The 21,626-nt window shown below is 53.7% G+C and overlaps 6 protein-coding genes across 6 annotated transcripts; 5 read left to right on the top strand and 1 right to left on the bottom strand.

The window, feature by feature from the left end:
* Positions 1-75: 75 nt before the first annotated feature.
* BO70DRAFT_364549 (putative MFS phosphate transporter) lies at positions 76-2,450 on the top strand. Its single transcript, XM_025543835.1, has 4 exons — positions 76-512; positions 578-745; positions 805-947; positions 1,013-2,450. The coding sequence occupies exons 1-4, from the start codon at positions 196-198 to the stop codon at positions 2,368-2,370; spliced, it is 1,986 nt and encodes a 661-aa protein (XP_025396819.1). The 5' UTR covers positions 76-195; the 3' UTR covers positions 2,371-2,450.
* Positions 2,451-3,041: 591 nt separating this feature from the next.
* Positions 3,042-4,357, top strand: BO70DRAFT_413096 (RCC1/BLIP-II protein; the record flags this gene model as incomplete). Its single annotated transcript, XM_025547323.1, has 4 exons — positions 3,042-3,845; positions 3,895-3,944; positions 3,998-4,264; positions 4,301-4,357. Exons 1-4 carry the CDS (start codon positions 3,146-3,148, stop codon positions 4,355-4,357), a joined length of 1,074 nt encoding a protein of 357 aa, XP_025396818.1. The 5' UTR covers positions 3,042-3,145.
* Positions 4,069-6,230, bottom strand: BO70DRAFT_389139 (putative DNA repair protein rad9). Its single transcript, XM_025546057.1, has 7 exons — positions 6,023-6,230; positions 5,793-5,951; positions 5,596-5,731; positions 5,319-5,534; positions 4,617-5,245; positions 4,462-4,563; positions 4,069-4,411 (listed from the first exon to the last, which is right to left on the bottom strand). Exons 1-7 carry the CDS (start codon positions 6,134-6,136, stop codon positions 4,385-4,387), a joined length of 1,383 nt encoding a protein of 460 aa, XP_025396817.1. The 5' UTR covers positions 6,137-6,230; the 3' UTR covers positions 4,069-4,384.
* Positions 6,231-6,394: 164 nt separating this feature from the next.
* On the top strand, positions 6,395-8,735 carry BO70DRAFT_364545 (uncharacterized protein). Its single transcript, XM_025543834.1, has 7 exons — positions 6,395-6,648; positions 6,721-6,987; positions 7,050-7,174; positions 7,261-7,305; positions 7,361-7,508; positions 7,562-8,490; positions 8,540-8,735. The coding sequence occupies exons 1-7, from the start codon at positions 6,512-6,514 to the stop codon at positions 8,578-8,580; spliced, it is 1,692 nt and encodes a 563-aa protein (XP_025396816.1). The 5' UTR covers positions 6,395-6,511; the 3' UTR covers positions 8,581-8,735.
* A 218-nt stretch (positions 8,736-8,953) lies between these two features.
* On the top strand, positions 8,954-16,247 carry BO70DRAFT_389137 (DNA-directed DNA polymerase alpha catalytic subunit POL1). Its single transcript, XM_025546056.1, has 14 exons — positions 8,954-9,412; positions 9,473-11,194; positions 11,245-11,802; positions 11,853-12,593; positions 12,659-13,525; positions 14,074-14,171; positions 14,244-14,425; positions 14,516-14,598; positions 14,666-15,210; positions 15,269-15,419; positions 15,480-15,545; positions 15,636-15,744; positions 15,818-16,033; positions 16,108-16,247. The coding sequence occupies exons 1-14, from the start codon at positions 9,023-9,025 to the stop codon at positions 16,233-16,235; spliced, it is 5,856 nt and encodes a 1,951-aa protein (XP_025396815.1). The 5' UTR covers positions 8,954-9,022; the 3' UTR covers positions 16,236-16,247.
* A 427-nt stretch (positions 16,248-16,674) lies between these two features.
* On the top strand, positions 16,675-19,879 carry BO70DRAFT_319935 (DEAD-box ATP-dependent RNA helicase DBP2). The gene is made up of 6 exons (XM_025540462.1): positions 16,675-16,935; positions 17,174-17,391; positions 17,448-18,416; positions 18,471-18,578; positions 19,071-19,199; positions 19,251-19,879. The coding sequence occupies exons 1-6, from the start codon at positions 16,889-16,891 to the stop codon at positions 19,466-19,468; spliced, it is 1,689 nt and encodes a 562-aa protein (XP_025396814.1). The 5' UTR covers positions 16,675-16,888; the 3' UTR covers positions 19,469-19,879.
* Positions 19,880-21,626: the final 1,747 nt, after the last annotated feature.

The raw sequence follows: 21,626 nt of genomic DNA, 5'->3' as shown, positions 1-21,626 counted from the left end.
GTGAACCGTCCGGAATATAAGTTCGCTTGCTGGCCGTGTCCAACTCGGCCCTGCATCGTGTGTGTGTGTGTGTGACGCCCCGACGCCTTCACCTCGATCGATTCGAGTCCGTTCCTCTCTTAGGAGAACATCCCCCCCCTCAAAGGACGTTTCACGCCCGCCTCCCACCTCCGCATATCACGATCGGTCGACAAGATGACCGACTTTGGCCTTCGTGCTCCCCACGGGCCCGACATGTCGGGTACCCATAACCCTCTCGAGGACATGGACATCCACGAGAAGGGTGCCTTCGATGAACTCATTCGCCCCGATGACAGCTATACTCCGGACGGCACGTATTGGGCCGACTTGCCCCTCATGAAGAGAATCAAATTCGTCGGCTCCAACGACGCCGCGGAAGCCAAGCGCGAGCTCGGCGAGATCTGGAAAATGACCAAGGCGGACCCCCTCTCACCCATCTCGCATTACTTCCGGAACATGGTCCTCCCTGGTGCTGGTCTGGGTCTCGAAGGGTACGTACTGCTCCGGGGACCTCAACCGCCCAGACGGCAGCATACTCACATCTTGGTTTCTGCAGTTACGTGCTTTTCTCGATTGGAAACATCAAGCCCCTGTTTGAGGATTCGTTCAAGTCGTGCTGGAAGACACATGAGATCTGCAATGCTCAATGGATCAACGCGGTGGATTATCTCGAAATTCTCGGCATCATTGCCGGTCAGGTTGCGGTCGGAATCGTTGGTGACTGGTATGTCGCGTGACTGTGTGGCAGACACTATGCGAGCGGGATTGACTGACTTCCGTTAGGCTTGGTCGTCGTTGGGGTCTGATTCAAGACGCTTCGGTCATGTTGCTGGGTTTGATCATGCTTACCGCCGCCTGGGGTGTCACTCAGAACGGCTGGGTTATCTGTTACGCCTGGTCCCTGTTTATCTACGGTTTCGGTGTTGGTGAGTGCCTCAATTCTGGGGGGATAAAATATCTCCGTGCGCCGTTGCTGACGACATGATCACAGGTGGCGAGTATCCGATGACTGCCACGAGCGGTATGGAGGGCGCCGTTGGCTCTGGAAAGGTCTCGACCAAGGAGGACCGCCTTCACCGTGGCCGCAAGGTCACCAGTGCTTTCTTGATGCAGGGTTGGGGTCAATTCCTCAACCAGGCCCTGCTGATCCTTTTGCTTCTCATCTTCCACCACGGTAGTGGCAATGCGCCCTACTCCGCGGTGGCTACTCAGTGGACTTACCGGATCTCTTTCGCCATCCCCGCTGTCGGCACCCTGTGGCTCGTCTACTACCGTGCCTACCACATGAAGGCGGCTAGCAAGCAACTAGCGGCTGCGAAGAAGAAGGCGTCGGTGACTGGTTATGATGTCGCCTCGTTGAAGCTGACTTTCCGCTACTTCGGCTTCCGTATCCTGGCAACCGCCGGTTGCTGGTTTGCCAATGACGTCTTCTTCTACGGCAACAAGCTTTTCAGCTCCGAATTCATTGAAGTCCTCAGCCCCGGAAGCACTTCCATCATGCCTACCTGGCTTTGGAGTTTGTGCAATTGCGGTGTGGAGTTGGCCGGTTACTACTGCGCCTCCTTCTTCGTCGATAACAAGCTCTATGGCCGCAAGCGCATGCAGATGATTGGATTCCTCATGTGCTTCATCCTCTTCGTGGTTCCCGCGTTCCACTACGACTACTACACTCAGCCTGAAAACATCCATGCTTTCCAGGCGATGTACTTCCTGAGTTCGTTTTTCAACCAATTCGGCCCCAATTCCGTCACCTTCCTGGTGGCTGCCGAAGTGTTCCCGACCCCTATTCGTGCCACGGCTCACGGTATGTCCGCGGCTTGCGGCAAATCCGGCGCGCTTCTCGCGTCTGTCTTGTACAACTACATTGACACCCAAACCAAGTTCTACTTCGTGCCTTGGTTTGGTCTCCTGGGCATGCTCCTGACCTTCATCTTCCTCCCGGATACCACCGGTCTCGACCTGAAGGAGCAGGAGCGTCGTTGGCAGTACATTCGTGAAGGCCGGGAGAGCGACTACCACGGCCCTGCCGTCCACGCGGAGCACCTCTCTCTCTGGGAGCGCCTCACCGGAGTCGGAAAGAACTACGATGCCGAACTTGACTACAAGCTCAAGGTTGAGGAGTACCGGGCCGAGTGGGAGGCCGCCATGTCCCGCAAGATCGCCGAAAACCCCAAGGACGAGGACTTCCTGCAAGATACGGACGAATCCCTCCTTGAAGGCCACGTGCACTCCTACTTCCACCGCACCAGTCCGATGTTCCGCCCGATGGAGCAGACTGCCAAGGCGGATAACTTCACGCTGCCTCCGGCGGCGCAGGACGAATCTTACAACGAAAAGTCCGAGTTATGAGTATGATTTTCAAGAAGCTTGTGGGACGGCGTTTTGTTTTTGATTGTTTGGATACAGGCTATCCGTTTTTTTTTTTTTTTGGATGGATGATGAACTCTTCCTTTTTTTTTGGCATTTGCATTCCTAGTCGAGCCAGAGTTTCCGCTTGATGCATTGCTCTCAACAATACCCAGGTACATAGATACTCGTTAGTATATAGAAGCTGATTAATTTTATATCCCCACCTCAGAGGCGGGTGAACGCATCATCATCATCATCATCATCATCTTGATTTCTCCAGATTCCCGTCTCCACATGATACATCGTAGTAATCCACATCCACGGTTCAGCTATCAGCCCGTTGCATACTGCAACAATCCTAATAGTACCTATCCACCCGAAAACGCCCCCGCTGACGTCTTTCAAGAGTTTCAATCCCGTGTCACGTTGCACAGACACGGCATCGCCATCAATGTCCATGTCCTGTTGCCCCACTATCCCGTTTTCGGAAAGAGGTATTCTGCCCGCAAGTTATCTCCGAATAATCATGCGCCTGCTCGTTCTTGGTTGGTTGGTGGGCGGTGTGGATGGCGGTATGGCACTTCACTTTGTAACTGCCTGTCTTTTTGCAGCCTTTCATCCCACTTTCTTTCTCTATCATATAACTAGCACAAACACCCCCCCCCCCCCCCCACAACACCTGCACTCAATCTCAAGCACTCGAAATCCTTACATACAATTTGCGGATCGGATCTGGTTGCCCTAGATCATCCATCGACCAGCAAACCAGCCAGCTATGCCCCTTTACGCCTTCGGCTCCAACGGCTCCGGCCAACTGGGCATCGGACATGACGAGGACGTCTCCGTCCCGACAAGATGTCTCTTTGAAGACTCGGAGCCTTGCTTGACCCTGGGCACAAACACAGACACAAACACAGACACAGAGAGCACACACATCTCATCCCCCTCCTCCTCCTCCTCCTCCCCCTCCCCCTCCTCTTCACCACCATCAGCATCAAGCATCACCCGCATCGCCGCCGGCGGAAACCACACCCTCATCCTCTTCGCCTCCGGCGCCGTCTACTCCAGCGGCCTAAACCCCGACGGCCGATGCGGACACCCGCCCTCCCCGTCCCCCATCCAGCGGTTCCGGCGAGTCATCGTGCGAGATCCGGGCAGTGGCGCCGTGATCTCGAAGTTCGCGGACGTATCCGCGACATGGGAGGGGTCGACTCTGGTTGCTGAGGGTGGGGAGAGGGTGTTTTCCGTGGGTTCGGGGATGAAAGGGGAATTGGGGCTGGGAGGGGGCTGTGTGCGGGCGGGGGAGGCTGCCCTTGTCTCTGCATCTGGAGCTGGGTTTCCGCCGCCGGGGAAGAAAGTGCTCTCCGTTACGGGCGGGGTGGGACATACGGTTGTGGTGCTGGATAGTGGGGAGGTGTATGGGTGGGGTGGGGGGAGGAAGGGCAGCTTGGAGATGGGGATGGGAGGAAGATTGCGTGGGAGCCGGTCAGGGTGGAGGGGGTGGGGTTCCGTGCGACAGGGCAGCGTGTGGGAGGGAGTTTACGGTGGTTACGGGGGATAAGAAGAAGGGGGAGGTGAAGCTGTTTGGTTTGATAGGCGGGGTGGGTGATAAGTGGGGGTTTTGAAGGGGGTTCCGGACCCGATGGGCCCGTTTGGTGGGTTGGGGGCCAGTTGGCATGGGGTTTATGTACAAAGGGAGCATGGCGGGGTCGTGGCTTGGGGGAGGAATGATCGTGGACAGCTCCCGCCCCCTGGTATGGGGGTGGTGAGGGGGTTGGCGGTGGGGAGTGAGCATGTTCTTGTGCTGATTGATGGACGCACGGTGATGGCTTTTGGTTGGGGCGAGCATGGCAATTGTGGACCGGTCACGGATGAGAGGGGGAATGTGGATGGTGTGTGCACACCGATTCCTTTGCCCGGGGGGGAACAGGCGGTGGTCGTGGGTGTTGGCGCGGGTTGTGCCACGAGTTGGATTGTCACTCGGTGATGGGATCGGGATCGGGGTGGAATGGCTTCAGTCGAAGAGGCCCAGACCGTGCAGCTATGGCGTGTTAGTTCGTCGTTAGACGACGGGGGACACGCCCGGCTTACCTGGGACATGCGCTGGGTAGGGGGGATGCGCATCTCTTCTTCCTCGTGGCTGGTTTCTGCCAGACCGGGTTCGGTGTCTCGTAGCCCAGGGCCCATGCTTGTCTGAGATTCTATCAGTAATTGAGCGTGGAGAATTAGTCGACTTCGGGTCATACCTGTTCGCCGGTGGCGTCCCATCCCAGTTCGTCTTCAGCCGGTGCCTCGTCCTCCTCGTTCGGCACGTCCCACTGCCTGTCATCGTCCGCGGGGACAAACAAACTGTCGAATTCCATCGACGGCTGAGGCGGTCTTTGAGATTCCGTGTGAGCCTCCGTGTGAGACTCTGCGTGAGACTCTGCGTGAGACCCAGACTCCGCGTTTGATTGTGAGGCCCGAGTAGACCCTGTGAGAGGACGTACAGACCGACTCCGGGGAGGGGGGGGCATTTGCCTCGTGTCTGGCGCCGTGTTCCTCTGGCTTGCCTGGACGGGAGCAGGGGTCTGTCGTGCAGAGAGCTGGGGTGCGACTGCTCTTGAGGAACTCGGGGTACCGTCCATGGGTGCTTCGCCTCTGGTCATCAAGGTGTACTCGGCCCTCACGCCCTCGAACTCGTACGCAAACTGCAGGGGCCGACACGGACGAGTAAATCTGGCTGTGATCATTGAATCGACTGTGTCAGCATGTGCGATCGCCGCCTTGAAATCCTTGAGGTAAATAACCACATGAAGGCGGTCTTCTGCCAAATAGTAATCGAAGTCTGTCTTGTCAATGGCCACTGAAGTGTGCACCGGTTGCCGAAGGATCTCTGCGATGAGAGTCAATAAATGTAGAGCGTAGAGCGGACATGGTAAATGGAACTTGTCACTTGTCGAACTTACCTTTCCCGTCTGAGATCTTCGTGGTAAAACTGGTGAAGACGACCTTGCCATGGTCGGAGAAGACATCCAGTTGCTCCGCGGACGGCCCGAAATGATCGGTGATCTCTTTCAGGTACTTCGGGTCGATGCACCACGTGTTGGTGGACTTGGATCGGTCAAATGTGGCGTGTTGCACATAGATGGATTCGTAAGCAAGCTTGTAGAGCTTGATAACGCCTGTGGTTGTTAGTTATAGCTTATGGGTGGGCAATGTCGTCCGTAGTGGAGAAAGACAAACCCAGTCCACAGATCATCCTGATGATGAGCCTGCATTCCACATCCTCGGGGCTCTCTTGGAGTTCAACCTCACAGCGCTCCACAGAGGTGTCCTTGTCACGGCCGCTTGTTCTTCCCTTGAAGGCCGAAACGAGAGCCTAGGAATAGATATTAGCCTGGGGATGAGTCTGTTTAAGTTACGGGATCGGGATTCCTCACCTTGATCAACACCTGACAGCTAAATTTATTCGGATTGGTGGTCCTCGAAGAGCTCCCTCCCATTGCTACACCAAAAGAATAACTCTCGAAGAAGCTGTCTGCTTCGAAGGCAAACGCGGAGTATGCCGTCTTGGTTGAATTGAGCACGCTGAGGCGAAGCTTTTCTCAGACAGATGTCAGCTCCATCATAACAACTCGTCTATCCCTTTGCCCAGACCGCTTGGGCTTACCAGATCGAATTCAGCTTCAATGGCCACGCTATCGTCGAACTTGGACAGACACATCAGCGCATCGTGTAGCTGATATATCGCCTTCGGGGCGAGCGAGAACGATAGAGTGGTCATCTTCGTCCCCTAGGAGGCAAAACAGCACCCCGTCCTGCCAATATCAAAGCCAGCCCTGCTATTCTCCTCCACGAGCCAATCTCCAAATGCCGCGATATCACCGCCCAAAGCCCGGGTCCAGCGAGTTTCTTGCAGGTGCTTGGGAACTGGGCCATCCCCCCCCGACCCGCCAGACCGCAAACACGACGCGAGCTTACATAAGCGGTACTGTACGGCCGGCCGCCTGGCTGTACTGACAGTACTGACAGTACGTCTCCCTGGGCATCGCTGCAGGAAAGGTTAGGTCCGGATGCAGGGGCCGTCGGTTTCGATCAGCGCAAGTTCCTTTTCAGTGACATCGTTTCTTTCGGGGCGGACGATATTCGGGCGTTGAAAATGGCCTCCGTGTTGCCCGGCGACATCATCTATATCATCTTGGATATCTTGGGGGATGAGAAAGACTACAACAGCCTGTTCCAATGCGCGATATCATCGAGATACTTCACGGAACATGCACTGGCGGTGCTGTATAAGTGAGTTTTGCTTGATCAGGCGAGTTGGTGGGGGTGGGGGGTGATGCGGCTTGCTGATATCAATCATGCCAGGCTGTGTGATACTTCGCCCGTGAGGGGCGGAGGAACTGAGGATGAGCATTTCAGGACGAGGAGAGTGGCTGGTCCCCTGGGCCATTGGGCCGGGGCACGCAGCGAGCAGGATCCGACGATTCGCAAATGGGCCTTGCTGTGGCGATCCATCGTCCTGTCGACTCTCGATCAGACATACCTCCCTTACTACAGCTATGTCCGCTATCTGGATCTCGATGACTTCGGGGATCTCCTTAGGGACCCTGGGTTCACGACGAAGACTAAAGAGTATGCTATGGCTTGGCGGTATAGACGCTGTTGGTTCTGTTGCCTGTCTAACTGGGGTCTAGGGACTTTTTTACGCCGGAGATATTGGATTTCGTGTCCTACGGCTATCAATCTAAAGGGAATAAGCGACTCCGCTCATCGAGAGTCTACCCTGATAACGATTGGATCAAAATAAAGGTTGGCACAGGTTAGTTCTATCTTCTCAGGATAGGCTCCCGGTAGCTGTCATCGCATGCTTCCCTAGCCAGCATCTGATGAACTAACTTCTGCCAGCAATCGTGAAGAAGACGACGTCGATCCGGGGGATATCTTGCAACGGTAGTCTCCATCCAGGAACGGGGTGAATGCTACAGAGATACCTGACTCCTTCTAGTTCCACCCGAAACCCTCACCGGGTGGCTCGATGGGTTGCCCTTGCTGCAATCTCTGACCATATGGTCCGGGGATGCTCTGAGCCAACATGCCGGTGACAAACTCCGCAACCACTGCCCTGATTTCAAGCAGCTTACAATATACGGATGGTATGGCTCTGCTAGTATAGTCTGACGCTTCAACGCTCATCGTCTGGGATTAGGAAGAACGACCCACCCAGAAACGCGGAGGCAGACTCCGAGGTCTTTTTGAATGAATTGCGCCCTGATACGCTGGAGTACTTCGAAGTCCTCAGCTATTCTCAACTAGGGCCTCGCTCGATCAAATCCATAGGCTCACACCTGAATTCCCTGACAGAGTTGAAATTGACGAGCCTCACCATAGAAACCATTGCGGAACTGCCTTCCTTGACCGCACCACCAGCGTTGAAAGTCTTGGTGCTGACAGACTCCATCCCAGCTGCGCCGGACGAGAACTTTTATTCCACCGTCACACGGGTTGCTGAATGGATATGCACATGCAGATCATTGCGACGCCTCGAGCTCAGGCGATTCGTCGATGATTCGACTCTGCTGTCGCAGGTTCTAGCCGATGAAGGGGTTCGCCTGACCAGTCTATCCTTGGCCGGGTATACAATGGCCGGCAGCCATGCATTCCACGAAGCGCTTGCCTGTCAGCAGACACTGCAAATGCTTTACCTTCGCGGTGAAGGGGGCGAATTTCCCCAGGATAACGAATTGCTTGTGCAAGCGATTGCCCAGCTCCACGACCTCCGGGAATTAGAGCTGAAGGACATATCGGACGGCTTTACCCCGGACCACGTAATCGCGCTGACGCCATCTCTCCCCCTCCTGGAGCGGCTCTGGATCAGCGGCGACTTCTTCGACGACGGGGCGTTGACTGCCTTCCTGTGTCTACCCAAGCTTCAGAGTCTGGCGATCCATGCCTTCAGCAAGTTCACCGCTGATGGCATTCTTGGGTTTATTGCACAGCTGGGGTCTGGTAATCGAGGCTTCAACCTGACTATTCTGAATGCGGTGGATAGCACTCTCACCGAAGACGCGCAAACCGTGATTCGAGACACCCTGCGAGTGAGTCTCGATGGGTCGTTCGATTATGGCCTTGCGCAAGGTAGGCTAACCCTGCGAGTGTCCCATAGAGGAGAGCTGACAAGTTGCAGAGGAATTTAGCGACACGGATTCTGAAGAAATGTCGGATTGAGCGTTGGGTAGCAGGCGTTGGGAATAGATTGTGCAGGACTAGGATAGGAGCTAATGATCGTCTCCTCTGGGCAATTGAAATTGTGCAATTCTAGCGATTTTCGGGGTCCTTTTTCTTGACTGTTGTATTTAATTTGAAGAGCGATCAAATTTCCGGCAATTGAATGATATTGTATTTGATGTGTAGATCCTAGTTACCCACCACTGATCTATGGTTGGTGCCTACCGAAACGGGCAAGCAAACCACTTAACGGGGATTGGCGGAGGCGCGTCCAGCCCGCGTCCCGCACGCGCGACTTTCTCCTCCGCGCGCCCGCCTTGCGGACACCCCGTCAGCCCCTTCCTCAACCCATCCACTTCCCCGACCCAATCCTCCAGGAAGTCTTTCATGGACACGGCTTGATCCCCCTGTGGTAAAAAGTCCGCCAGTCCGCCAGTCCGCCATGTCTGCTTCCCGCGCGAAATTGGCGGAGCTGCGTGCCCTTCGCGCCGCCGGAAAGAAACGCCTGTCGACATACGAGGTCGAGGAACAGGCCGACATCTACGAAGAGGTCGACGACGAAGGCTACAAGAAGCTTATCCGCAACCGACTCGACCAGGACGATTTTGTCGTCGACGACAACGGCGAAGGCTATGCGGATGACGGTCGCGAGGTCTGGAACGAGCGGACCGCAGAATACCGCGACAGCGACAGCGAGGACGACGAACTGCCTGCCCGGGGCAAGGCGGCGAAGAGGAAACGCGAGGAGGAAAAGCAGCGACAGGAGAAGATCAATAATGGGATCTCGAAATACTTCAACAGCGGTGCTGCGCCGTCGGCCCCGAAGCCTAAGGTAAGTGGGAAGATTTCTCTTCGGACAGGCAAAGGAATGGTTCTGATGGTGATCTACTAGCCGGTCGCTACTGCAGAGGATGATGCTTTCATGGCCGATCTCCTCGGAGATGTCGATACCAACGCCGTTCCCCACCGTGTGCCAACGAGAAACATAGTCAAATCCGAGACTCGACGCAAAGTCCGCATCTTGTCCCCCCCGCTTGCCGACAGAACGCGCAAAGAGAGACAGATCAAACGAGATGAGAATAGTGACCCGGTCTCCCCGGTTAAGGAGCAGCCAGCAATGAATATGGATGACGATGATGACCCGTTTACCGGCATGGACGACGATGATGTTCCGATGAGTGATCCCATGCCGTCGTCCCCTATCAGCAAAGCCGTACAAAGGAAGTCGGTTACGGTCCCTGTCAAGGTGGAGGAGGTCGATGAGGAGGATAACGACATAATGGAGGTTGCGCAAGCTACGGGGCAGAACGAAGCCAAGGCGGCAAGCATCAATATGGCTGGAAGCCGACCCCCGCCCAAACTCAAGAAGGAGCCTTATCCGACTCTCGCAAGCTCTTCGCCCATGAAACCGCTACCGGAAGTTGATGCTTCTTGGAACGACGTCAGGAGTAAGTTGAATGTTCTCAGCAGCCCAGCGTCGTCGGAAATGCGGAGCTTCGGCAAACTTCGCGCGCAGGATGTTGTTGAGGAAGACGGGAGTCTGCGCATGTTCTGGCTGGATTTCACAGAAGTCAACGGCAGTCTTTGCTTGTTTGGAAAGGTCAAGAACAAGCAGACTGGCTCTTATGCCAGTGCCTTCGTCAAAGTTGACAACATCCTCCGGAAACTCTATTTTCTTCCTCGTGAGAACAGGCACAAGAATGGGCGGGAGACAGACGAGGAGGTCGACATGGAGGATGTCTACGGCGAGGTCGATGGAATGATGTCAAGGTTGCGAGTTGGGATGCACAAGATCAAGCCCTGCACTCGTAAATATGCATTCGAGATGCCCGGTGTGCCGAAAGAGGCTGAATATCTGAAGCTGCTTTACCCTTACGATAAGCCCGCCTTGCCGATGGACGTCCGGGGCGAGACCTTTTCGCATGTCTTTGGGACAAACACATCGCTGTTCGAACAGTTTGTTCTCTGGAAGAATATCATGGGTCCTTGTTGGCTCAAGATTGAGGAGGCGGATTTCTCCGCCGTCAACAACGCCTCCTGGTGCAAGTTCGAATGCCAGGCATCGAAGCCGGCGCTTATCTCTCCGGTCCCTGATTCTGAGAACCTGGAAGCCCCCCCTCTCACGCTAATGAGTCTTTCTTTCCGGACGCAGCTCAATGTGAAAGAGAATAAGCAAGAAATCTTGGTGGCGAGTGCAAGAGTATATGAGAATGTTTCTCTTACCGACACGACTCCTCCGGAGAGACTGCCTTGCAAGACTTTCACCGTCATGCGGCCTTCTGGCTCTTCATACCCGATGCACTTTGAGGCCGAGACTCGAAAGCAGCGAGGCACGTACATGCTGGAGAAGAGTGAACAGTTTTTGCTGAGCAAATTTTTGGCACTGTTTGAGAAGATGGATCCTGATGTACTGATGGGGCATCAGCTCCAGGAAGTTGACCTCAGCATCCTACTTAACAGATTGAAAGAGAAGAAGACGCCTGGCTGGCATCGTCTCGGACGGTTGAGGCGCGGGGACTGGCCCAAGAATTTCAACAGGGGTGGAGGCTTCTTTGCTGAGAGACATCTGATTGCAGGAAGACTGATGTGCGATGTTGCCAATGATATGGGCAAGGTAAGTTGTTTCGTCATTATCCGGGGGGTGCTTTTACTAACTGCAAGAAGTCTCTCATGACGAAATGTCAGTCGTGGGGTCTGACGGAGATGTGTGATCTTTACCTCGGTAAAGGAAACGCCAGACAAGAGCTGGATTGTGAGGCAGCACTGAAGAGCTGGGCCAACACCAAAGACGGCCTCATGAACTTCGTCAACCACTGTGATGCCGATACCTACTTCATCGCAGCACTTGTTCTGCGACTTCAGATGCTTCCCTTGACCAAAGTGCTCACGAATATTGCTGGTAACTCTTGGGCGCGAACACTTAGCGGTACCCGTGCTGAACGGAACGAGTACATTCTCCTCCACGAATTCCATCGGAATAAGTATATCTGTCCCGACAAATATTCTTCTAAGCTCCAAAAGGCGGAAGAAAAGATGCTGGAGGGTGACGATGACGATTCCGCGGACAAGAAGAAGAAGGACAAATACAAAGGTGGTCTAGTCTTCGAGCCCGAGAAAGGACTTTACGACAAGTTCGTCCTTGTGATGGACTTCAACAGTTTGTACCCGAGTATTATCCAAGAGTATAATATCTGCTTTACAACGGTGGAGCGGACGTCGACTGTGAGTCTCCCTGAAGGATTAGTGTGGATATGAATTGACATTGTTTGCAGGCGGAGAACGACAAAGAAGAAAAGGTGCCCGAGGTTCCTCCCACGGACCAGGAGCAGGGTATTCTACCCAAGCTCATTGCCACTTTGGTCGGTCGTCGACGAGAGGTCAAGAAGCTGATGAAAGACAAACGCGCAACGCCCGAGCAACTCGCATTGTGGGACACTAAGCAACTGGCCTTCAAGCTGACTGCCAACTCCATGTATGGATGCTTGGGTTACACGCAGAGTCGCTTTTATGCCCGTCCCTTGGCCATGCTCACCACATTCAAGGGTCGTGAGATTCTCCGAAGCACCAAAGAGCTGGTGGAATCCAAGCAGCTCAGGGTCATCTATGGTGATACTGACTCCGTCATGATCAACACGAACATGGACACAATCAGCGACGCTCTGAAGGTCGGTGAGGAATTGAAGAAATCGGTCAACGAAAGATACCGACTGCTCGAAATTGACATCGACAATGTCTTCCGTCGTCTACTTCTTCATGCAAAGAAGAAGTATGCCGCTGTCAACATGACTGAAGTAGATGGCAAGTACGTGGATAAGCTGGAGGTCAAGGGTCTGGACATGAAGAGACGTGAATACTGTTCGCTTTCCAAGGAGGTCTCTCAGAAACTGCTGAATGAGGTTCTCTCTGGTGAGGATCAAGAGGTCGTCCTCAATCGAATTCATGACTACCTGCACGACCTAGCAGTGAAAATGCGCGAGTTCTCGGTTCCTGTTCAAAAATACGTCATTTACACGGTATGTTGTCGATACACAAACACCCTGGTCTCTCGCACAGCACACTAACCTCACTTCCCATCTAGAAACTCTCCAAGAGACCGGAAGAATACCCCAACAAGGAAACCATGCCCCCGGTCCAGGTTGCTTTGCGCGAGCTTGCCCGGGGCAAGTCTATTCGTCCCAACGACGTGATCTCGTATGTCGTGACGAGTGGAGACTCCGAGACCGCGTCTCTCCCGCCGGCCAAACGGTCCTATACGCCTCAGGATGTGATGAAGCCGGACTCGGGGCTTAAGCCCGACATTGAGTTTTACCTCCTCAAGCAGATATTCCCCCCCATCGAACGTCTCTGTGCGCCCATTCCTGGTACCGATGCCGTTCGACTGGCCGAGTGTCTGGGGCTTGATGTTCGCAAGTACCAGATCAACACCTCCAGTGGGAGCAACCAGCAAAATAATGAAATCTTCCCCTTGGAATCGCAAATCCCGGATGCTGTGCGGTTTGAGAACGCCACGCGTCTTACGCTTACCTGTCGGTTCTGCAAGGAGAAGTCTGTATTCGAGGGACTGGCGGGATCCACGCATATGTGCACCGCCAACGGGGTTGTGTGCCCCAGCCAAGCGTGCCAAAAGCCGTTCTCTGTCCTGACCATTGTCGCACAGCTGGAGGCGCAGATTCGAGCGCAGACCTCCAAGTACTACGAAGGCTGGCTTGTCTGTGACGATTCGGCCTGCGGAAACCGGACCCGGCAGATGAGTGTGTATGGACACCGGTGCCTTGGACCGCGAGGCCACGCGGAAGGCTGCCTCGGCCGAATGACCTACGAGTATCCGGAGAAACAAATGTATAACCAGCTTCTCTACTTCGCCGGCCTTTGGGATGTGGACAAGGCTCGCAAGTTGGCCGAAAAGGAGGCCGGGGGAGAGAAGAAGGATAGTTTGGCGGCACTGGTTGAGTTCAACCGCACGCGGTTCGGAACCGTCAAAGGGGTGGTGGACGCGTACCTGCGGAAGTGTGGGCGGCAATGGGTCGAGATGGACAGTCTCTTCCGCTTCATGCTGCCCTAGAGAGTTCCTCGTGGAACCGCGTTTGTCTGTCTGTATATAGGTCTGGTTGGCGGGTCGGGTTCTGGATTGGGTCACCGATGTGAATAGCGAGCATTGCATTTATTTCTATAATTATTTGGTTTATTCTAGATGACGGGATGAGATGAGATTAATTGGCATGAATCACAATGCATTTCTTCGATAGACATGAGTACGTACATCCTGGTACTAGCTAGGAGTAGGAGAACTAAAATAGAACAGTTGAAGATATCCCCACCGGGGGGTCTCCTTAGGGTATCCCAAAAGGGAAGCCCCGCACCCCGCCAATAATTCAGTTGCTTTTCAGTTCCTCTGCACGGCCCCTCCCGCATCAGTTCAATATTGATTTCTACTTCTTCGACACCCTCGACACGTCCCCCCTCCCCGTCTTTGGTTCCCATTTATTCCTTCAGTTGATCCCATTGAGAATCACCTCGAGGCTTCTGGGCACCATCGCCATGTCTGTCAAGCGGGTTCTGGTCATTGCGGGGTCTGACAGCTCCGGTGGCGCGTATGTTCCGGCTGCAAAGGCCTCCCCACCACAGCCTTGAACCTGTCAAGCTAATGCAGCTCCTTCGGTCAGGGGTCTAGAAGCAGACCAGCGAGTTCTAGCCGCGCATGGCTGCTATGCTCTCACGGCAACCACCGGGCTCACGGCTCAGAACACTTTGGGTGTGCAGGACATTTTCATCGTTCCCGCGGAATTCGTGAAGAAGCAGATCAATGCTGGTCTGGAGGATGTCGGTGCAGACGTTGTCAAGTTGGGTATGTATGACTGGCTTATGCTGGGCTGAATTCGATCCTGTTCTGGTGTTTTTCTGTCCAGCGCGCCGTTGTAGACTAACCAAGGTACAGGCATGCTCTCTTCTGCGGAGACCATCGAGGTCATTGCTGAGGCATTGACAACGCATCAGATCCCTGCTGTGGTTCTGGATCCGGTAGCCTTACCCTGTTCTATGCCCCAGTTCTCTAGAGAGCTTCTGTTTCTGACCTGAGGCAAAACAGGTAATGGTATCCACGAGTGGGTCACGGCTGTTGCCTGAAGCAGCTATACAAGGCCTGCGCACGAAGCTACTGCCTTTGACCACCATCCTTACTCCCAACATCCCCGAAGCCCTGCTGCTGCTAAAGGACTCCGGAATTGAGGTCTCGGAGCCAACAGATCTTCCCGGTCTCATCGAACTCGCAAAGCAGATCTGTGCCTTGGGCCCTAAGGGAGTCCTGCTCAAGGGCGGCCACTTGCCACTCACCAGCGACAACCAGACCGCACGGAACCCAAGCGATGCTACGAAAGTTATTGACGTACTTTACGATGGACAAGATGCCACCCTATTCGAGACGGATTTCCTGGTGTCAAAGAATACCCATGGCACTGGATGCTCTCTTGCCTCGGCCATTTCAGCAAACCTGGCCCTTGGTAAGGATATGAGACGCGCAGTTCAAAGCGCCGTTCGATTCGTCCAGGCGGGCATCAAGACCAGTTTCGATCTTGGAAAGGGGAGTGGACCGATCAATCACTTTCACTCCGTTTATACCCTGCCTTTTGCCCCGTACGTGTGCCAGACTCTTGTGCAGGCGGAATACGCGCATTGCTAACGGGTCATGCAGTGGTCACTTCATAGAGTATACCCTAGACCGTCCTGATGTTCAACTAGTATGGAAGCCCTTTACGGAGCATGACTTTGTCCAGCGGATGGGCGACGGTACCCTTTCTGAGCAGAGATTCAAGTCGTACCTTGTGCAAGATTACCTTTACCTGGTATGGATCATGTGTTCGGGATCTATCCTGCGAGCGTGACTCTCTAATCGGGTTGTGCAGGTTCAATTTGCCCGGAGCAACGCACTGGCCTCTTATAAAGCAGGGAACATGGAGTCCATCGCCGCGGTAGGTTATTCGGCAACCAATCGTCTTAACAGACGCGGAGTTCGGCTGCGTGGCTATATTGATCACCGCTGACCATGTTATCACTTACAGTCAGCCAAGATTGTTCTTCACATCCAACGGGAGACCGCCTTGCACCTGGACTACTGTGCCTCCTTTGGGCTGTCAAAGGAGGAGATGGAGAAGACCCCGGAAACGATTGGTGAGCAACCTGCAGCCTGAAATCCCCCCTTGCCAGAATCGATACCTGACGGAAGGTTGTGGCATACGAACAGCATGCACTGCATACAGCCGGTACATCCTCGATGTAGGACAATCGGAGGATTGGCTCGCGCTACAGATGGCCCTCGCGCCCTGCCTACTCGGATACGGGGCGATTGCACAAAGACTGCACGCGGACAAGGACACCCTCCGCGAGGGCAACCGATACTGGAAATGGATCGAGAACTATGTTGCGGAGGACTACACGGAAGCAGTGCGCTTGGGATCCGGTAAGCACCACCCTACCTCTTTTTATGGGGATGACGTAGTAGGGGAGGAGAATTTGGAATCTGACACGGGCTAGAACTACTGGAGACGCATATGCGACAGGTTTCCCCCAGTCGGGTGGAGGAATTGATTAAGATTTTCATCCGAGCGACAGAGTTGGAGATCAGTTTCTGGGACATGGGGTTGGGTGGCAAACATCTGTAGGGGCGACTGGACAGCGAAGGGGGGGGGTGTTAGAGGGCGGAAAATTGAGCGGCGCGGGGAGGGGATAATACGCATTCTACTCCGTGCCTGGTGTACTCACTTACTTTGTACGTTTTGTTGCTGTGTAGCTTGTACCTATAGATAGAAATGCGCGCAGTTGCAACAATGCGACGGGCGTCTTTACTTTGTATGATGACGGGGCTTCCGCCTCAGGCTGCTTCCAGGCTCGCAGGCTTCCAGACTTCGGCCTTAATCAGCGGTGGCGGCGGGGACCAATCAGCGGGCGGGGCGGGCGCATTTTCTGCTCTTTTTCTGCTCAATTTTCGCCGTCGTCCCCTGCGCTAAACCCGATCGGCGCGTGTTTGCCTCCGCCTCGCCGTCGCTTTTTTTTCCTTTTCTTTTCCTCGCTTCCCGCCCCGGTTGCTTCCTTCCTCTCCCTCCCTCTTCTTTCTTCTCTCCCCATCCTTTTCATCCTCCCTCGCCCTCCTCTGCCTTCACTCCTCTCTTTTCTGCCTATTCCCTCTTCCTCGAAGGCTGTCTCTTGTATCCTTCGGGATCTATTCTCCATCCTCGTTTCTTACTTCTGTCTGTCCCGTTCAGACCCTCCCGTCTCCCTTCTCTAAGCAACAATAACAACAACCCCTTCGTTCATCATGTCTTCCTACGGCGGTGGCGGTGGCTACCAGCGCGATTCTTACCGGTAAGCAGCTCTCTCTTTCTCCCAGATGAGGTGTCCGGTGGAGGTGCATGACTGTCGGTGTACAACGTGAGCTGTGACTGCGCCGGTGTTATTTGGCGTCGGTCACGGCAACCCGCTTGGCATGCGATGGGCTCAGCCTGCACCACCACTCACCACCCTTCTGCTTTCCTTGGCCTTATTCCATCCATCCACGCAAGATGTTCCTGCGCAGAGTTAGCCTGCTAACACGATTTCGCAGCTCCAGAAACGGTGGTGGCGGTGGTGGTTACTCTAACGGAGGTGGTGGTGGTGGCTACAGCGGTGGTGGTGGCTATGGCGGCGGTGGTGGTGGTTACGGCGGCGGCGGTGGTGGCTACGGCGGCGGTGGCTACGGAGGTGGTGGTGGCTACGGCGGTGGTGGTGCCGGCGGAGACCGCATGTCCAACCTCGGCGCTGGCCTGAAGAAGCAGGAATGGGGTAGGTTATGGAATCTCCAAATGGGAACGATTCACAATGCTAACAAAGTATTCCAGATCTCGAGGCCCTCCCCAAGTTCGAGAAGTCTTTCTACAAGGAACACCCCGATGTTGCCGCTCGCTCTGACCGCGAGGTCGAGGAGTTCCGCAAGTCACACACCATGGCTGTCCAGGGAAGGAACGTTCCCCGTCCCGTCGAGACCTTCGATGAGGCTGGCTTCCCCCAGTACGTCCTCGGTGAGGTCAAGGCTCAGGGCTTCGAGCGTCCCACCTCCATTCAGTCCCAGGGTTGGCCCATGGCCCTCTCCGGTCGCGACGTCGTCGGTATTGCCGAGACCGGTTCCGGAAAGACCCTGACTTACTGTCTCCCCGCCATTGTTCACATCAACGCTCAGCCCCTCCTCGCCCCCGGTGACGGTCCCATTGTCCTCATCCTCGCCCCCACTCGTGAGTTGGCTGTTCAGATCCAGGCCGAAATCTCCAAGTTCGGCAAGTCCTCTCGTATTCGCAACACTTGCGTCTACGGTGGTGTCCCCAAGGGCCCTCAGATTCGTGACCTGAGCCGTGGTGTGGAAGTCTGCATTGCGACCCCCGGTCGTCTGATTGACATGCTGGAGGCTGGTCGTACCAACCTTCGTCGTGTCACCTACCTGGTTCTGGACGAGGCTGATCGCATGCTGGACATGGGTTTCGAGCCTCAGATTCGCAAGATCATCTCCCAGATTCGCCCCGACCGTCAGACTTGCATGTGGTCCGCCACCTGGCCCAAGGAGGTCCGTCAGCTTGCCTCTGACTTCCTCAACGACTACATCCAGGTCAACATCGGTTCCATGGATCTGTCCGCCAACCACCGTATCACCCAGATTGTCGAGGTCGTCTCGGAATTCGAGAAGCGTGACCGCATGATCAAGCACCTCGAGAAGATCATGGAGAGCCGCACCAACAAGTGTCTTATCTTCACCGGTACCAAGCGTATTGCCGACGAAATCACTCGTTTCCTCCGCCAGGACGGATGGCCCGCTCTTTGTAAGTTCTCTCTGTCTCCATGTGCCCGACACGGTTGACTAACATATGCATCAGCGATTCACGGCGACAAGCAGCAGCAGGAGAGAGATTGGGTCTTGAACGAATTCAAGACGGGCAAGAGCCCAGTCATGGTGGCTACCGATGTGGCTTCCCGTGGTATCGGTATGATGAAATCGCAATCCCCCCCTCCTCCCCCCCTCCCTCCCCCTTGCTTTGTTTCTTTCGAGGCACCCTCACCCGTATTGAGGTTGTGTGATAATGGCACGGTGCATGACTCTCTACCACCACCCGTTGGTGTGTATGACTCTTCCAGGCTTTGTCGGGTCTCCTGAAATGGTTCTCAAGCCAGGAGAACCTTGGACTCACAGTGCAGTGTAGCAGACGTATTACTCTTCTGTTCTGATTCACCATCTCTATCTTTGAACTTGGCCGGTAGAGAGGTGGGACTCCTCCTCTACCGACTCGTTGAAGCTGCATTCCAAGGTTACTCTAGGACCGCGATTTCTGCCAGCCCTCGGACTCATCCGCAACGGATCTTTAATGACAGTCCGAGAGAGAGCGACGCATCAAGTCTCACACGACCGAGAAAGGGCTCCTAAGCCACATTGCTATCCTTACTAATGATCTGTTTGCTAACGTTATATGTGTCTGAAGATGTGCGCGACATCACACACGTTATCAACTATGACTACCCTAACAACTCGGAGGACTATGTTCACCGTATTGGTCGTACTGGTCGTGCCGGTCAAACGGGAACCGCCATCACCCTCTTCACCACTGACAGTAAGTTATCTGTCTCTTCTCTGTATAGCTGATGCTAACGTGTTACTCTAGACTCCAAGCAGGCCCGTGACTTGGTCACCATCCTCACTGAGGCCAAGCAGCAGATTGACCCCCGTCTCGCCGAGATGGTCCGCTACAGCGGTGGCGGTGGCCACGGTGGCTACGGCCGCTGGGGTGGCCGCGGCCGTGGCGGTGGTCGCGGTGGTGGCCGTGGCGGTCAATACACTGCTTCCAACGCGGCTCCTCTCGGAAACAACCGTCGCTGGTAAACTGACCATGCCTGACGCCCAGTCCAGTCACTGAGCTTGTATTCCACTTGTCACCACGGTAGACCTCTTCCTTTCCTTTGATTTGCAGCTATCTTCGTAACGGTACCGGCGGCGTTTCATCGATATCACGATAGACTTTTCACGTGTTTTGCTCAATTTCCAGCAGGCTTCCCCGGCATGGGAGGACCACCAAAGCCATACGATTGCACACTGATATTTCATGGATACACGTTAATTTTTTCCTTTATTTCCTTCTTTTTTGCCGTGTTGCTCTCAAAAAGTTCTGTATCACCTGGCTTATTCGACGACGGATGGGTCTAGATAGTGTGTAGCTTCAGTCTTGCATGCCGATAATTGGAGAAAATGTACCTATCTGATTCTGTTTTCCAAGCTTGTCTCTCTCTCTCTCTCTCTCTTGTCTCACCATGGTCCAGTAGCAGTAGAAGCAGTCGATAAGGCGAGCGGAAGCACCTTCCCTGGTGCACTTCCAAGGTGCCGGCATTAGCGGGCTGCACTGCCGCACTGAGTACTACTAGTAGTAGTATAGTAGTACGTACTAGTACTAAGCTAAGGCTACTGCAACGCCTGCTGCATCGCGTCAACCCGGACGGGGATGACGGAGTAAGCCGTACGGTGTACAGTACGGTGTACCGTCGGCGATGCCTGCCGGTCAGCTACTACTAGATAGATAGTAGTGAAGTATTTTAGCTGCAGCTGCCGAGAGGCATTTCCAATCCAACCAAGCCTCCGGTGGTGTGTGGCTGGCTATCTCTCTAGCTGTTGATCCTGACGAGATAGTGAAGGATTGGATTAATTGAATGATTGATTGATTGATTATTGAATTATTGAAATATTTAATTAATTGGTTGGTTGGGAGGTGCTCAGTAAGGTACCCAAGTAATAGTTACGTGTTTATTTCCATTGCAGTGTGTTCTTTCTGTACGCAGTGGTGGGTGGGTGGGTAAGTAAGTACGGTACCTGGTACCTGGTACCTTGTAAGTAGGTGTGTCTACATGGGTAAGTAGTAACTATAGGTGGTAGTTAAGTAGTACTTGATAAGACTTGGACTGTATGTACGGAGTACCTACCTACCTACTACTACCTACCTACCTACTGAAATAGGTATAGTAGGCATGTAGGTAGGTATTTTTGTGTACGGTGTACAGTGTACAGTGTATATTCTTTGTCCGTTCATCCGAGGTCGATGTAACCTGTCGGTCACTCTACTATCTATCCTATCCTATTTATCTCCTGGGGTATTATTATTTACTTGGGTGTAGATGACATGGGATGGATGGGATGGTACGGAGTACTCTGTACAACCTGGGGTAGGTAAGTCATGGGTATGAGTGTGAGTATGAGTGGACATGGGAGAACCAATGGGGTTGGCGATTTGTAGTTGAAAGTTGGTGGTTGATGGTTTGTGGTTGGTTTGGGGGTGGGGTTGTGTACTCTCTCTCTCTCTCTCTCTCTCTCTCTCTCTCTCTCTCTCTCTCTCTCTCTCTCAGTTTACTTACTTACTTGACTCTGGGAGAGGGGAATGGGGGGGGGGGGGGGGGGGGTGCTTTCATTTATAGGATGGAGTAAATTAGATAATTCCAATTTCAATTTCAACAATTTAATTTATTCCGATGTTGATGTTGATGTAGATGGATCATGGGTGGTATATTTTAGGATACGAATATAGTATGTCGAGGGGAATGGCTAACTGGAGGGGGAGCGTTGACGGGGAAAATGGTGGATAGAGATATTCTCTATAACTATATATTCTGGGGTTTGGGGTATTTTGCGAGATGGATTGTTTGGTAAGTAGGTGGGATGTATATATTAGTGATGTATAGTTAGTTCCTGTTAGATATAGTAGTAGTGGAAGAATACTTTTCATGGTAGAGTGTGGTTATATGGATTTATTATATATAGAATAATAGAAATGATGTTGGCTTTAACATGTCGTCTCTAACTAAAATAAGATATTTACTAATTACTGGTCCTAGCTTTACATGGTGGGATTGAAGATTGGTATTTCTTCTTTCTTCTTTCTTTCTTTTTTTTTCCTAAGCTAGAGTGTTTATCTTAGTCATGGACTAGGTAGGCGCTCTGCTTGTCATTTGTAAGGGTAATAAATACTAGGTAGGTGGGTAGGATATGGTTTGTTGTC

Source organism: Aspergillus heteromorphus, assembly GCF_003184545.1.
Source record: "Aspergillus heteromorphus CBS 117.55 chromosome Unknown BO70scaffold_24, whole genome shotgun sequence".
In the NCBI taxonomy this organism is placed as follows: Eukaryota; Fungi; Ascomycota; class Eurotiomycetes; order Eurotiales; family Aspergillaceae; genus Aspergillus; species Aspergillus heteromorphus.
The sequence above is the reverse complement of the archived record's forward strand: the minus strand, read 5'-3'. Positions and strand labels throughout refer to the sequence as shown.